At 48.4% G+C, this 14,713-nt stretch overlaps 1 protein-coding gene across 1 annotated transcript; it reads right to left on the bottom strand.

Moving 5' to 3' along the window:
• Positions 1–12,767: 12,767 nt before the first annotated feature.
• On the bottom strand, positions 12,768–13,742 carry LOC125549229 (uncharacterized). The gene has a single exon (XM_048712692.2). It carries the CDS (start codon positions 13,726–13,728, stop codon positions 13,102–13,104), a length of 627 nt encoding a protein of 208 aa, XP_048568649.2. The 5' UTR covers positions 13,729–13,742; the 3' UTR covers positions 12,768–13,101.
• Between the last annotated feature and the right edge of the window lie 971 nt (positions 13,743–14,713).

Genomic DNA, 14,713 nt, shown 5'->3' with positions numbered 1-14,713 from the left:
GATGGGAAATCTTTATCTTTACCTAATGATAAAGGACCAAAGCTTTCATAGTTCTTCATACGTCACCTCTTTATATCTGTTGATTTGCTGTTAATCATAAAGATTGATGGATGAGATTTATCTACCTTTTTATTTTACTAGCAAATATGCCCGTGCGTTGCAACGGGAGAAAAAAAATTCACGCCTCATACACACACTTGAGGACATCAGCAAATCCCTTGAAATCTTTCATGATGCCATGCAACAAGCAACATGATAACTTTTCTAAAAAAACAAGCAACATGATAAGTGGTGACATAAAGGTGTGATGATTTTTTGAAGTGTACTGAAGGTGTTTAGAATTCATTATACAACACAAATATCTACCTAGTTGCCAATATATGTTTACGCATTTGTTGTTGTTTCTCGGTGACGCGAAAAAATATTGCATTAGAATGAAAATAGCAAAGTACATTTTAGTATTTAATGATAACATGTGCATAAGTGTTTTCATATACTCCCTTCGTCCAAAATAACTTGTCCCAAGTTTGTTCCTCAAATGGATGTATCTAGCACCAAGTTAGTGCTAGGTATATCTCTTTAAGGGACAAGTTTTTCCGGACGGAGCGAATATACCTAGCGCATATATATGCGACGCGACGCGAATGTGTGTGTGTGTGTGCGTGTGTGTGCGCGCGCGCGCACGCGCAAAATCATAATTCAGTTCAAGACTTAATTTGGTTGCAAACATATAGGATAGCTCCACCAAAAACAACCAATCTATAAGAACATATGTAATAGGCATTTCTAAAATATCTCATCATACAAAGAAGGTGTTATTTAAGTTTACACCCTGAACATAATTTTAAAAATTAATGATAATAGCATATTTGGAATCTACACATTTTTCTGATGAATTTTCATATATGGCATGTCAGATTTGAAGTTAGGGTTTCAAAGATATGAAAATTTCAAGAAGTAATTGATTTTTTAAAGAAAAAGGGTGGGTGTGGGAATCGAACCCACCAGTGCGCTGCTCGGATGGTCGTTGTACATTGGGGATCTTCTCTTATTGAGCTATGGGCGAGCGTGAAAAAAAAAAAGAAACCAAACGTTTTTCTCACTTACCGGTGGCATAGGTGGGTAATTATTTGCAACTTTAGGGGCAGTTTTAATGATGGACGGGCAGAAGCGGTAGCCGCTTTATTAGTAGGTAAAGATATAAAAAAAGGTTTGACCGGAAAAAGTATTGCATCTGCCAAGTATCAAACCCACAACCTCCACTTTTACTCCCTTAGGGCATAACCAACCAATCTAACCACAAACTTTGGTTGTAACTGTGGGTCCTTTCTTCCATAAACAGTCTCACATCGCTGCTCACAAGTTTTTTCGTCCGTCTATCTCCCTCTGTCACGTATTAAACTACGAGTAAATTGCAAAAACCCACTACAATTAGGGACCCTAATTCAAAAAACAACCATATTTCAGTTTTTTTTTCAAAAAAACCATCACAATTGTGCTGACAGTTTTCAAAAAAACACTGATCACCAGATTATAGACGTTTGACAAAAAAACTGACAGCGGGGTCCCACCTGCAAGTGATGAAGTGGCAAGAAAATGTGACGCCGTCCGCATGGACCGTTAATTTGACGTAGGCCCACTTGTCACTGTCTCATATCTCTCTTCATCTCTTTCTCTGGCATTACGTCGAGCAGTTCGTGAGCTCCTGCATCTTCGAGGCGATCTCCGCCATGCACGGGGCCGAGGCGCGAGGCTGGCGTGACCCCGGCGGTGCAGCCGCACATTGGCGAGGCGGCGGAGCTTGATGCGACGCAGCTGCGCTCTCGAGCCGGCGTCATCTGCTGCTCCGTCCAACATTTTATTCCAAATCCCCATCGGCTGCCGGCGTGCCGCACGGCTGTGCCGGCCTTGGGGCGGCACTGGAGAGGCGCGCGGGGTTGTGCACTTGCGGGAGGACAAGTCGCATCGACCTGCGGCTGCGGGGCAAGAGCGGGGTGGCCGTGAAACTCGGCAGCGGCGAGGCCGTACGGCGGCTTCGGGCGGCGCTAGGTACGCCGATGATGGAGAGTACGAGAGGGAGAGCTGGGAGGTCGAAGAGGACGGGGAGATCACGCAGCAGACGCAGGGGGTGCAGGCGATGTACGGGGGCTCCGCCATGGTCGCCAGCGGCGGCAACCGGAGCGCGGCGTCGGGGCAAGGTGGCTCGGGGCCGAACGGGTCGACGGGTACTTGTCTGGAAGCTACATGAGGGCGTGGCAGAGCTTATGGTGGTAAGAAGAGGCGCTCGGATAGTCGGAGTGGAGCGCATCGACGATGAGGACGCCGGTCGGAGCCGAGGAAGAACGGGACGTGAGCGTCGCGTCTAGGTCTTCCCGCATTGATTCCTTCCGCGGGGAGTCTGGGCGTGCGTGCAGTCGTGCTCGAGCTGCACCACCGCGCCACCACCCGCGCTCGGCCGGCCGCACCCTCCGCCGCCCCGGCGCACCACCACGAGCCCCCCATGGGGAATACGACGACGGCGGCTGCGTAGACATTTTTTTCCTTTTCTTCCAACGACACCTGGACCCCACACGTCAGGTCCGTTAAGCAATATAACTTCCGTCTCTTTGGACACGTTACATGGTGGCACGTCAGCAAGATAGTGGGACCCATCTGTCAGGTTTTCACTGAAGCTGCTCTAATCCAGTTATCAGTGTTTTTTGAAAATTGTCAGCACAATGGTGGTGGTTTTTTGAAAAAAAATCGAAATGTGGTGATTTTCTGAATTAGAGTCCTCAATTGTGATGGTTTTTTGCAATTTACTCATTAAACTACCCTCTCTCTTGGGCCTTCTATTGTTGCGCACTGCAGCCTGCTCTACTGCGTCCCAAACGGCTCAGCCTCATACCGAGCTCGCGCACAGAGCCATGGGTGCAGTTCCTTTTTTGGGCCTTTCAAAAATCAACCAAAAAATAGTTGCTCCTGACCAGAGTCTAACTCGCAACCTCATTCGGAGTCCCAAATCACAACTGGACCAGCTGACTGGAGTTAGAACAGTGCCGTTTGCACATATGAAATAGTCCCACCTCGCTACTTTATAGGAAATTCTACCAGTTTTTATATGTTTGCGAGGTGCTTGAAAATCAGAAAGTCACCTAAAAAGACAGAAAAGAGAGCATGAGGTGTCGGTCCGTTTATCCTAAGGAAACCAAGACGGAAATTATGCGAGTGGCTGAATCTCCAATAATAAGAGAGAGAAATATAGGATAAAGGAGGTGCGGGATGCATGTGATGGACAATGAAATGATAGACAAGATACGTAATATAAAAAATCGGCGGTATTTACGGAGGCCCCGCTTCAAGGAGACGGATGACCAGACGCATCCCAGCCCAGAAGCCGAAAGAGCGCTCGCCGTGCATGAAGCTACCAAGTAACTTAATATTCAAGCTTTTACAGGTTTCTGAACCATTATATTCAAGATACGTAATATAAAAAATCGGCCTTCCAAGCCAAGCGGAAGCTAATCGCGATGGCCAAACCAAGGCGGTATTTACGGAGGCCCCGCTTCAAGGAGACGGATGACCAGACGCATCCCAGCCCAGAAGCCGAAAGAGCGCTCGCCGTGCATGAAGCTACCAAGTAACTTAATATTCAAGCTTTTACAGGTTTCTGAACCATTATATTCAAGCTTTTAGACATTGTGTGAAAGAGCGCTCGCCGTGCATCAAGCTCATGTTAATGAAAATCGTATGCATCCAACTGACTAGCCATTATATTCAAGCTTTTACAGGTTTCTAAACTCGTATTTTTTATTTTCTCCCGTTGCAACGACCTGATGTTTACTACTCTCTCCGTCTCATAATATAAGATCGTTTTGCAAGCTAAAAAATCTTATATTATGAGATGTAGTAGTACATATAACATTTCTTTTCTACAAATTTTGGTACGTATTTTCGTCCATATGCTACAAAGCTTCATCCATCATTCGTCTCCTGCATGAGCTCCACACGATTTCCGTTTCTCCCCTCCGTGAGCCGAGCTGGGTCCATCCCGAACCATTTTTATTTCTTTTTATTTGATTGTGGCATGGAGGTGAGAATGAAACTACAAAAACCGCAGTCCGAACCGCATATATTTGTTAATCATTTAGCAAAGACGGTATGGTTGAAAGCACAATTATTTTTTATCAAAATAATAGATATAGATCAAAAATTAAGTACTATTTTTTTAGCCTATGGGAACTCAATCGGTTACATTTTTTTCCATTGCAACGCACGGGCATTTTTGCTACTAAGATATTAAAGGACGAAAACAAAACATGGCACATTTTTTTCTATGGGGGAGCAGGCTATATATTTCATTCGTGGATTGGGGCCCAAGAATAAAATAAATGGGTAGATTCTTATGGGCCATCAGAAGTTGCAAGGAGGTCCAACTAGGTACAATGAGGTGGCTAGAAGCGACTGAACCAGAAATGCCCAATGCTCGCTCTAGTCTTTTTCTATTCATCATGGGTTTGAACGTATTGGTGCATTTCCTTCCTTTGAAAGGTCAGATCGCACGGTTTTTCAACAAACCAACACCAGCTGACAAGTCCTCGCTAGCCGTATCCCGGCGCCAAGGGAGCGCAAAGCCCACCCACGCCTAAGTAAAAGCGCCAAAAACCTGATAGGCCATCGCCGCCTTTCTTATTGTCTCTCCTACATCTGCCTCTCACTCCCTCACGCTTCTAAGGTGAAGCTATCGCTGTTGTCTATACGAGACACAACCATCCTGAGAGAGTGATATAGAGAGTAATGAATCTCTCAAAACTCTTTCCTTATAGTATGTTGTTATGATCTGTTAGAGCATCTTCAAAAGATTGTCTAGACGGTTGTCTATATGAAACATAAACAATGTGATGCAAAAAACTCTCTCTAGCAAATTGTCTAAATATGTAAGTGGGAGCTAAGGGCAGGCGTATTAAAAATAACATTATGCGGGTTTTTTTTTCACCTACTGCCATCCTAACTCGCACTCGCAACCTCAGCAACCGCGGCTAGCAAGCACACAAGCACGTGAATGGTCGATTGCCTACCTAAGCGGGCTTAGGCTAGCTCCTTAATCCACACTGGGAAGCTTTTCTTCCCGCAGCACGTTCAAAATCAGGCGAATCTTCTTGATGAAAAGGACACACACACACATGCTCTGCTGGTAGCTCCCAGTTCATCCAAACAACCGGCAGCAAACATAATCTTGATTATTCTTCCCTAATGCATCGGATGAATCACCACCACCGGTTAATTTCTTGCTCTACTCCTGGCAACCTACTCATACAGATGGGTCGATGGGTGGTCACTTAGCTTTGTGTTTTGTCTAGAGGACGCATATATAGCTGAACTTACACCCGCGTGCTAAAACTAACGGAGATTGAATACAAACCGATGGATCTCACTAAATTTCACCGCAACCTCGCTAAATTATCTTGACACTACATTTACCAAGGTAACACTGCAGTGTCGGAAATGGACGCTGCAGGTGAAGAGCTAGCTAGGCTGATAGCAAAGGCTCCTACCACATGGTAATTAATACCCACGGATCCCAGCTCGGTGATGCTCTTCCTGCCGTTAGGGCATAGCAACCTGGAAAAAAACTTTCCGTTCCGCAGACAGGGGTATCAGTCCGCAGACATGAATGCGGGAGGCAGTCATCCAACGCAAGCCGCATATTGTCTGTAAGTAAATTCAAATTCAAATCTACGATGACCCACACAATGCGCTAGATCACACCCATGCCGGATCGCATCCCCGATCACAACTAAAATAAAGCAAATATACTTACTTTTTACATGCCCGAATCCAATAGAACATCAGTACGGCAGTGCGTGCATTTCTGCCCGACCGGACCAGCCATCCCAGCAAGATGCTTCCCGATCAAGGAGGTGCCGCTGCCAACGCGTAGGCATCCACCGCGTCCTCATCTTGCACCACCGCCAACTGATCTTTCTGCCGCTCCAACATCTGATAGCGAATGGATTGTATGATAATTCTAGCATCAGCATTCAAAGAGTCGATATTCAAGGTTCACATCTTGGCGCCCTCCGAATTGGCGGCGTAGTAGTATGGATACTTGTAAGGCTCCGGCCACGGCGCCGTTAGCACTATGGGCACGGCCATCTGGCGGCGTCCACCACAGCCTCGCCGACTGCCCAGTCCGCCTCGTCGGCCCGGACCATCGCCACCACCAGGCCCACCGGCGGCCAGATGCTTCCTCATCTTCTCCTCCTTTGTGCCCTTCGCTTTGACGTGGCGATTCTGCCACGTCTCCAAGCTGATCTTCCGGACAAGCATGATGGTCGGATCCTCCGGCACGTCCGGCAGCTCCGCCGCCTCCATCTCCGACAAGTTGTCCAACGGTTCTATGCGTCAGCAGTGGAGGGAAGGAGAGGGTGGGAGAAAATAGCGAGAATTGGGCGGAGAGCGGCATGAAGTGGAAGAAAAAAGTGGGGGATTTTGGCACGGAAACAGTGCATGATGCTACAAAAGCGCGGGCTCGGCCCTTCTTTTGAGTGGTCCAGGAGACTCCCCCCCCCCCCCCCCCCCACCCACACACATTTGCGTGAGAGATCACGTCCATACCGCTCCACGGACCGATATAAGTCGGCCTTAGATGGATTTCACGGTCCGGACAATTTGATCCGAACGGTTGCGGGAGGTTTACTGGTCGAGATGCTCTTGGATGCCAAATCGAAAGCGGCGATGGTGGCCAACTAACTCGTGAACTCACTGTCGCCAGGGCAGTAAAACGGCGGTACAAACTGGTAGTACTACCATCGAAGCGGTAAAAAGCGTGTGGTGTTCTGTGTCATGTGCCCGACCGTGCATGGTACGTCAGGACAACAGTGCGCAGTTGGTTTGGACTGTGAACATGCACGAAGGCTTCAGCTAGCAAACGAGATAGTACAACGCAAAATAATTATACTTTTTTCAACAGGGAAAAATAATAATCGGTTGGTTTTCAGATACGGAAGTCAATGGTCTTGGTAGGTTGATGCATCGTTCTTTAGATGTACGAGAAAGTAAATTAAGCTATGGGATCACATGCCCTGCACTTGGGTCATGTCTTGAAAGTTAATTAATTTCTTTGCGGAGTGGCAAGGCCAGAGGCTTTAGGCTGATAATCATCAGGAAATGATGAAGCTAAACTGTGAAGGACAGATGAAGCTAATATAAAGTGTGCTGTCTGCGCATAAAGGACCCACAAAGTGGAGAATATAAAATTCTACGTATTGTGGAGTTCCAGTTGCATGCAGTGCACCTTCTGGGGCAGTTCTCTTTTGGACCCAAAGAAAAAGGAGACCCTGCTACATTTTTTTTCTGGAATACGCAAAGCTATCATTGCATTGATAGAAGAAGTAAGAAAGAGTACAGGTGATGGTACAACACATGACACGAACGCAAGAAGCGTGAACATGACGCCCGGAGCAAAGAAAACATGGGATGCTCAAGCCCAAACAGAGAAAAAACACGGCTAAACTTGCCGCTCAAGCACGCAGCCCAAACCAAACGAACAAGACAATCAGCATCTTGAAATCCACCACCGAGGACGCCGCGAGCAACAAAACGACGCCTTCATGAAGGAGAACGACGCCATGGCGCCGTCGCCGTCCGATCCGTAAAAAAACCGACCTAGGGTTTCCCCTGACGCTCGAAGAGGGGCACCGATAGCAGCCATGGCAGCGCCTCCAGGAAGGAAACGGCACCCGCGGGTGTCGCTGCTGCCAGCATCGAAAGATCAAGCAAGGATTTCGCCTTGGCCAAGTCTGCGCAATCGCATGCCATCGAGGCAAAATTCGAAGATGAGAAAGTCTGGTCGTAGGCCGGAACCAACACCACAGGAAGGGGAGCTACCGGAAGAACGAGCTGCAGGACAGGCGGAGGGGCGGATGGCACGGAAGTGGGCGGGTTGGCAAGCCACGCGGAATACCGATGACACAGGCATGAGGAAGGGGGCGTGGGCGGCCGAAGACCCGGATGAGCACAGATCCGGAAAGGGGCGTAGATCCGGGCTGCCGGGACCGGAGCCGCAGGGACGCCCGGCGAGCTGAAGTAGCTGGAAGGGGACGCAGCTCCAGGAGCACGCCGGAGTCGAAGCCGCACCGGGGGGAAGCCGGTCAACCAAGGTCACCTGCAGGGGATGGATGCGGAGCTGCCGAGATAACAACAAGCCGGAGGAGCCGGAAGAAGACGCAGCTCCAACACGGTGAACGCCGGATCTGGAGCCGCTGTGGACAGCCATGGACACGGGAGAGGACGCAAGTCCATAGCCGTCGGTGCCGGAGCCGCACCTGCAGGAGAGGGAGGGTGAAGGAGTGCAAGCCTGCCAAGGTCCTGGTCAGCGCGCTGCAAGGGCAGACGCAACCAGGCAACCGCCGAAAACCACCGAGGAGCAGCCACCCCAAAGCAATGGGGTGGAGAGAGGTTTACTGCACCACCGGTCAACACCACTTGCTTGACCCTGCTACATTCACAAAGGCGCTAGTGGCAAGGAAATTTTTCAGGTCATGCATCTATGAGAACTGAGTAGAGGAGTAATAATCCAAGCAGGCTGGTAACAGGTAGTTACTACCAATAATTTCTGGACATCTAATCGGAGGCAAATAATAGGGGCGCCCACAACTTATCAAGGATTATTAGTTTGATTACCCAGCAACCGCAAGCACTGCACTTGTTGTCCTCTACCTGAAGAAATAGAATCATCAGTCAATCTAGTCGGAGATGGGCGGCTCGGGAGCTCGTCCTAGCATCCACACACGCAAAGTAGTGCCTCGCCACGGAGTTCCAACTGGCAAGGTTTAAAACTGTCAGCGCCATGGAAGACTATCGGTGAGTAGCACTTCGCAATGACGGTCGATGTGACTCATGACTTCTGGGTAGTTGATCGCCTCACCGAAAACTTCCGAGCAGACGGTGCACGAGCTACATTTGATGGGTTTCCCGATGTCTTCTATTCCAAGCAGCATTGCACAGATCCGACTCTCATAATTGATTTCTGTTTGTCTCGTTTTATCTCTAGTCTAGTTTATCGATAAAACAACCCTGACAAAAGCTATTTTTACCAACCGGACGAGAGCTACATCAAGCAGGGGTTGTGGTAAGTGTATTGCATACATGCAATGTGAATATATAGAGACAACGAAGGAGACAAACAACGTGCTTTAAACAACGGTATGCTGGCGGCCGAGTACATAATGCGCCACATATTAAGATCATATATTTTCCTGATTTAAAAGAAAGAAATGAACTCTTACCATCGGTGTTGTTTAATTCGATCGCAATAAATCCTTATGCTCTCTATATTCGAAAAATGCCTTCATGGGATGCTCTGCCAAAAAACATCTGGATTCAAATTTACCAGAGTGGCAACTCCCTCGCGGTGCCGGCCGTTGCTCCTCCTCTTGAACCGTCGCCACCTGCAAGGCCCGCGAGCGCATCACCCCTGTGTGTAGGCACATTTGGCACCTCGCGCGTAGAAGCCGGCGTGACAGGCCAAACTGTATTACGTGGCCATAGAGAGCCTGGCCGGGATCTCCCATAGAATGAGAAGGGGGCATCCGGCAAGCCAGTAGTGGCCATGCTAGGGACAAACTTTTGGGTGAAGATGGCTAACAATGCCTTTACGGACTTTCTCCTCACACACCTCCAGCGTTAACTCGCGCTCTAGTTCGGGACCATTGGCGACGCCTGGAGGGTCGAATCAACTAGCTCGACTACCACATTGACGGGCAACATCATGTTGGGCATGTTCTGATACATCTCAGACGTATCTATAATTGTGAAAATGGTCATGCCCTTTCCGTGGTGGAGAAAATTTGGACCCGATTGCATTTTCCATCTTGCTTCTAAGGTCTTGTCTATAAAAGACATGGAATAGTCTGTGACTTTCGTTTAGTTTATGGTCCTATTGTAATCTTATGTATGCTTGCACTGTTGAATTAATGCAGGTTCGGGGTCCTTCTGGTACCTCTCTTTCGCCAAAAAAAATGTAGGAACCATCATAAGGTGGATGCCTAGGGGACGCCTAGGGCCTATGGGCACACCCTCGGGGTGGCTTTTGTGCCTGATGCCTTATATTCTTTTCAAACCTACTTCAAATAAGATCATATTTTCCCACCGCCGCAACTTCGCTATTCCGAGACGATATTCGTTTTCAGCCTTGTTCTGTAACTCTGTTGGATGGGGAATTCTTCTCCATCATCACCAACATCGATCCTCATGGTCCAAGATAAGTTGTGAGTAGTCCACCCCCTGCACTTCGGGTTCATTGTAGCCGCCAAGATGTAATCTGTCTTCTTTCATGTTGAATACAATATACATATGAGCTACCCTATATGATTATGGTTAATCTGAAGTAATGTTTAGCGGTGATGTTCATCATGTAATAAAATAATTCTTTATGTTCAAATTTATGTCTGCCTTTATGGTTGGTTTCTAGATGTATATTTCTCTCCGGGTGCTTGTTTACTCATGACCAATATAGATTGGTAGCCAGTAGGGGTGTGTGGATCCAAACCTTTGTCATTGAAATAATCATACTTGGAACAAATATTGAGATCATTGAGGTAGTAAAAGCTTTTCTATCTCCAAAATTTTAAATGAAAGATCTTGGAGTTGTTGATGTTATCTTGAACACCAACGTTTTGAGAGGTGATGATGGTGGGATAACTCTGTTGCAATCTCACTATGTGGAGAAGGTTACAAGTCGATTTGGATATTCAGATTGTAAACCTTCTCCACCACTTTATGATCCAAGTGTGTTGATTTGAAAGAACAAATTAGAAACAAAGGAACCATTGAAATATTCCCAAATCATTGGCTCGCTTGTTGCATGGTACAGCATTTGAGGTGTAGCCTCCATTTAGCCTCCATTTTATCTTATTGACATACGAATTGCTTTGCCTTGTCTCAAAAAGGAACATAAGCTTGGGCTCGTATGTATGCACTAGGCATATGAGTTCCTGAAATGTCGGGGGCTGCCCCCGGCCTCTGCATTATTCGATCACACAATCATTTATTAAGTAAAGTGCAAGTGCCAAGTTGCAGAACAAAGTAGTAACAAATAAAAGTTAAATCAGACATAGCTGAAAAAAGGAATATAAGCCTACACACATAGTATATTATTGGATCGCCGTCCAAATCGATTGTTTGTATCCCGTGCTACCATCTCCTAGTGGTTGCATCCAGATACCATGAGCTCCCGCGCTTCCGCATGCTGTGTTAAGGACCACGTACGGATACATCTTGCGGCTTTGAAGATGACCTCGAAAAAATTGTGACACGTTTTCCTGTAAAATAAATAATCATACCGACAATTCTACGCAGTTCCAAGTAGCAAAGAATGTTGAATCTGTTAAAACTATTTTCTTATAGTATGTTGTTAATGCTGCCCTATGTAATTATTTACATACCTCTAAGAGTTAAGTTTGATGCCTTTTCTTTTTTTGCCTCCTCCCTCCATCCTACTCCGCAATCGCAACCTCACATCGTCCATGGCGAGCAAGCACGCGAGCACGTGAACGTGCCGACTGCCTACCTAGCTGGCAGGATAGCTTTTCTTCCCGCAACACGACCAAATCACGGGAATCTTCTCATTGAAAAAGACAAACACACACATGCTCTGCTAGTAGCTCCGAGTTCATCCAAACAAGAGGCAGCAAACATAATCACATCAGGTTAATTTTTTAAATTCCTGGTAAGTACGGGTGGCCACTTAGCTTCCTGTTTTGTCTAGACGACGTACGCGTAGACTAACTAACACACGCTAAAACTAACTAAATTATCTTGACACCACATTTACCAAGGTAACACTGCAGCGTCGCAAGTGGACACTGCACGTGAAGAGCTAGCTACCCACGGATCCCATCTCGGCCATGCTCGAACCTGGCGGATGTCTTCTTCCTGCCATTAGATGCCAAATGCAAAGCGGCCATGGTGGCCAACTAACACGTGAACTCACTGTCGCCAAGGCAGTAAAACAGCGGTACAAATTGGTAGGACTAGTACAATCCAAGGGGTAAAAAGCGTGTGCTGCTCTGTGCCATTTGCCCGACCGTGCATGGCACGTGAGGGCAACAGTGCGGAGCTCGCTTTGACTCTGAACATGCACGACGGCTTCAGCGAGCAAACGAGATTGTACAGCCCAAAGTAATTACTTTCTTCAACAGGGAAAAAATTGGTTGGTTTCCAGGGACAACAGTCAATTGTTCTTCAGAGGACACGTGAGCTTCTGTCACCGTTATTTCTTACACAATGGGATCACATGCCCTGCACTTTGGTCATGACTCGAAAGTTAAATCCTTTGCGAACTGGCTGGATGATGAAGTTAAACTCTGCTGGATGCACATTCTAAAGGGCCAAAAGGGTTTGAATAGAAAAATTATGGTGTGGAGTTGCAGTTACATGCAGTTCACTTTATGGTGTTCCCTTTCGAGAGGAAAAATATGCAGATCATTTTATATTCACAATAGGCTAGTGCCAAGCAACTTGATGTACCTTTTCAGGTCATGCATCTATGGGAACTGAGAAGAGAAGGAATAATTAAAGTAGCCTGGTAACAGGTACTCCTAGTACCAATAATTTCTTGAGATCTAATCAGAGGCAAATAATAGGTGTACCCAAAGCTATCAGAAACAGCATCATTGCCCTGAGCACTGCACTCGTGGTCTTGCAGCTGAAGAATCAACAGTCAAGCTAGAGTAGGAAAGAATCATGCACCTTCTTTCTTTCAATTCGAACTTGAAGACATGGCATCCCAAGAAATGACAATACATTATAATCATCAACTAATAATCCATCCAGTCTAATCCTATTACAAGAATGGCCCAAACAATCTCCCCACATCAAAAATCACAAAAAGAAAAAGGCTATAGAATATAGCACCAGAGGAACAATATATCAACTAAGAATGAAATTTACAAGAGGTGACCAAGAACATTGTGAAGAAATAAAAGGTAACTTTCTCTTCGGTTGGAGGGAGCGCATGCGAATCCTGCCCCAGCCGACCGACCAACCGAGTGGCCAACTTTCCCTGCACGCCTGAGGCCTGGCGGATTGCTGCCGCCGTCCCCCACCCTGTCCTATCCGCTACGCCAACCACATGGCGGCCACGAGCCCCACTGCCGAGAGCGCCGCCCACGCCACGCGGGGAGCCGGCGGCGCGGAGGACTGCATCCCGCTGACGGCGGCGGGCGCGGCGGAGCCGAAGGGCGCGAACGCGGAGTCGGGCTCGAGCGCGTCGGGGTTGGGCGGGCTCGGGCTGGACGGGATGGTGGCCGCCGCGTCGGACGGCGCCAGCGCGTCGTCGCCGGGGCCCGGGGAGGGGAGCAGCGGCATTATGTCCGGGGAGAGCGAGAGCGACGGCGGGAGCGCGGAGGGGGCGCTCGCGTGGCGGCCGCCGTGGCGCGGCTGCAGCAGCGGGTACTGCGACGGCTCCGGCGCCGCGGAGATGGCCGACGCCCGCAGCGCGCCCGCGTGGGCTGCCGGCACGCACGCGCACGCGGCGCAGAGCGCGAGAGCGGCGAGCAGGAGGGCTTGGCACCGGCCGCGCGCTCCGGTTCTCGCCATCGTGGGCTGTGCGTGCGTGTGGCGCGGGGAGCGAGAGGGTTGCTGGACGACCCGTGTGAGGGAGTGGCCGATGGGTGTGAGGAGGGATTGGTTTGGTCGGTTTTGGAGGGTGGTCGGGGCGGGGAAGCGGGTGGACAGAGCGAACATGTTATTCGTCGCCACGCCACGAGCGGGCTGTTCTCTTCTGCTCAACCTTTCCAAAGAAAAAGCGAAGTTACAGCAGCAGCAACTATTGGCAGCAGTTTCTCTACTCATACGGCACACACACCGCTGGAGTTTTACAGTACCGCCACGCCCACTCCAACTCAAATGTCACCGTCGTCACCGGGTATTCACAAGACACAACACCTCCCATCATCGCACAAGTGCGCTCGCATTTCGAGACCATGCAGCTGATTGTTCCTGGATGCCTCCTAATCCAAGCAGCATACCACGTATCCAACTTCTCGTGATTGTTATTTCTCTCTTTATCTGGTATTCCATCCGTGGGTGAAACTACTCTGACGAACACGAGCTACGGCAAGTAGGAAATAAGTAAGCAGGCAAGGCGCAAGCATGCCAAGCGAATATATAGAGCTAAGGTAAGATCCAGTGCTCTTAAACAAAGGAATGATGGTGGTTGCATTAGGTATCCGTCTAACAAACGTTAAGACCATTTATGTTTTTTTTGAAGAGAAAAATATGTTTTTGCCTCTTAAGTTTAGTAAAAACTGTACATCACATCCCTCAACTTTTTAAGGAAATTTATAGCCGGGCTCACTTAATCCGCCTTAGATGCCTGGGTGGATGGCCCGGTAAGTGATAACTCACAAAAACGCGACCCAGACGGGCGCCTAAAACCGGCCTCAAACACCCGGCTGACCGGCACATCTCATATGTGGCCCAAATATGAGACGGATATGAGGAGACTCAGTTCTGTCCGTCACGTCGGACCCAACCCATGCTGACTCACTTGACTCCATATATATTTGTCCCGATCCCCTCCCGGGACCAATCCCTAGCCTCTCCACTCCACTTCACGCCACTCCTCCAGCCAAAGCTCCCGTCCGGCGATCTCCGGCCTTCTCAGGCATGGCGGGCAGCGCATTTGAGTCTGTTAGAGTACGTAATGGGCCTAATGGGCCCGTTAGTC

This window comes from Triticum urartu, chromosome 3A, assembly GCF_056163025.1.
Source record: "Triticum urartu cultivar PI428250 chromosome 3A, HENAU_Tu73, whole genome shotgun sequence".
NCBI lineage: Eukaryota > Viridiplantae > Streptophyta > Magnoliopsida > Poales > Poaceae > Triticum > Triticum urartu.
The sequence above is the reverse complement of the archived record's forward strand: the minus strand, read 5'-3'. Positions and strand labels throughout refer to the sequence as shown.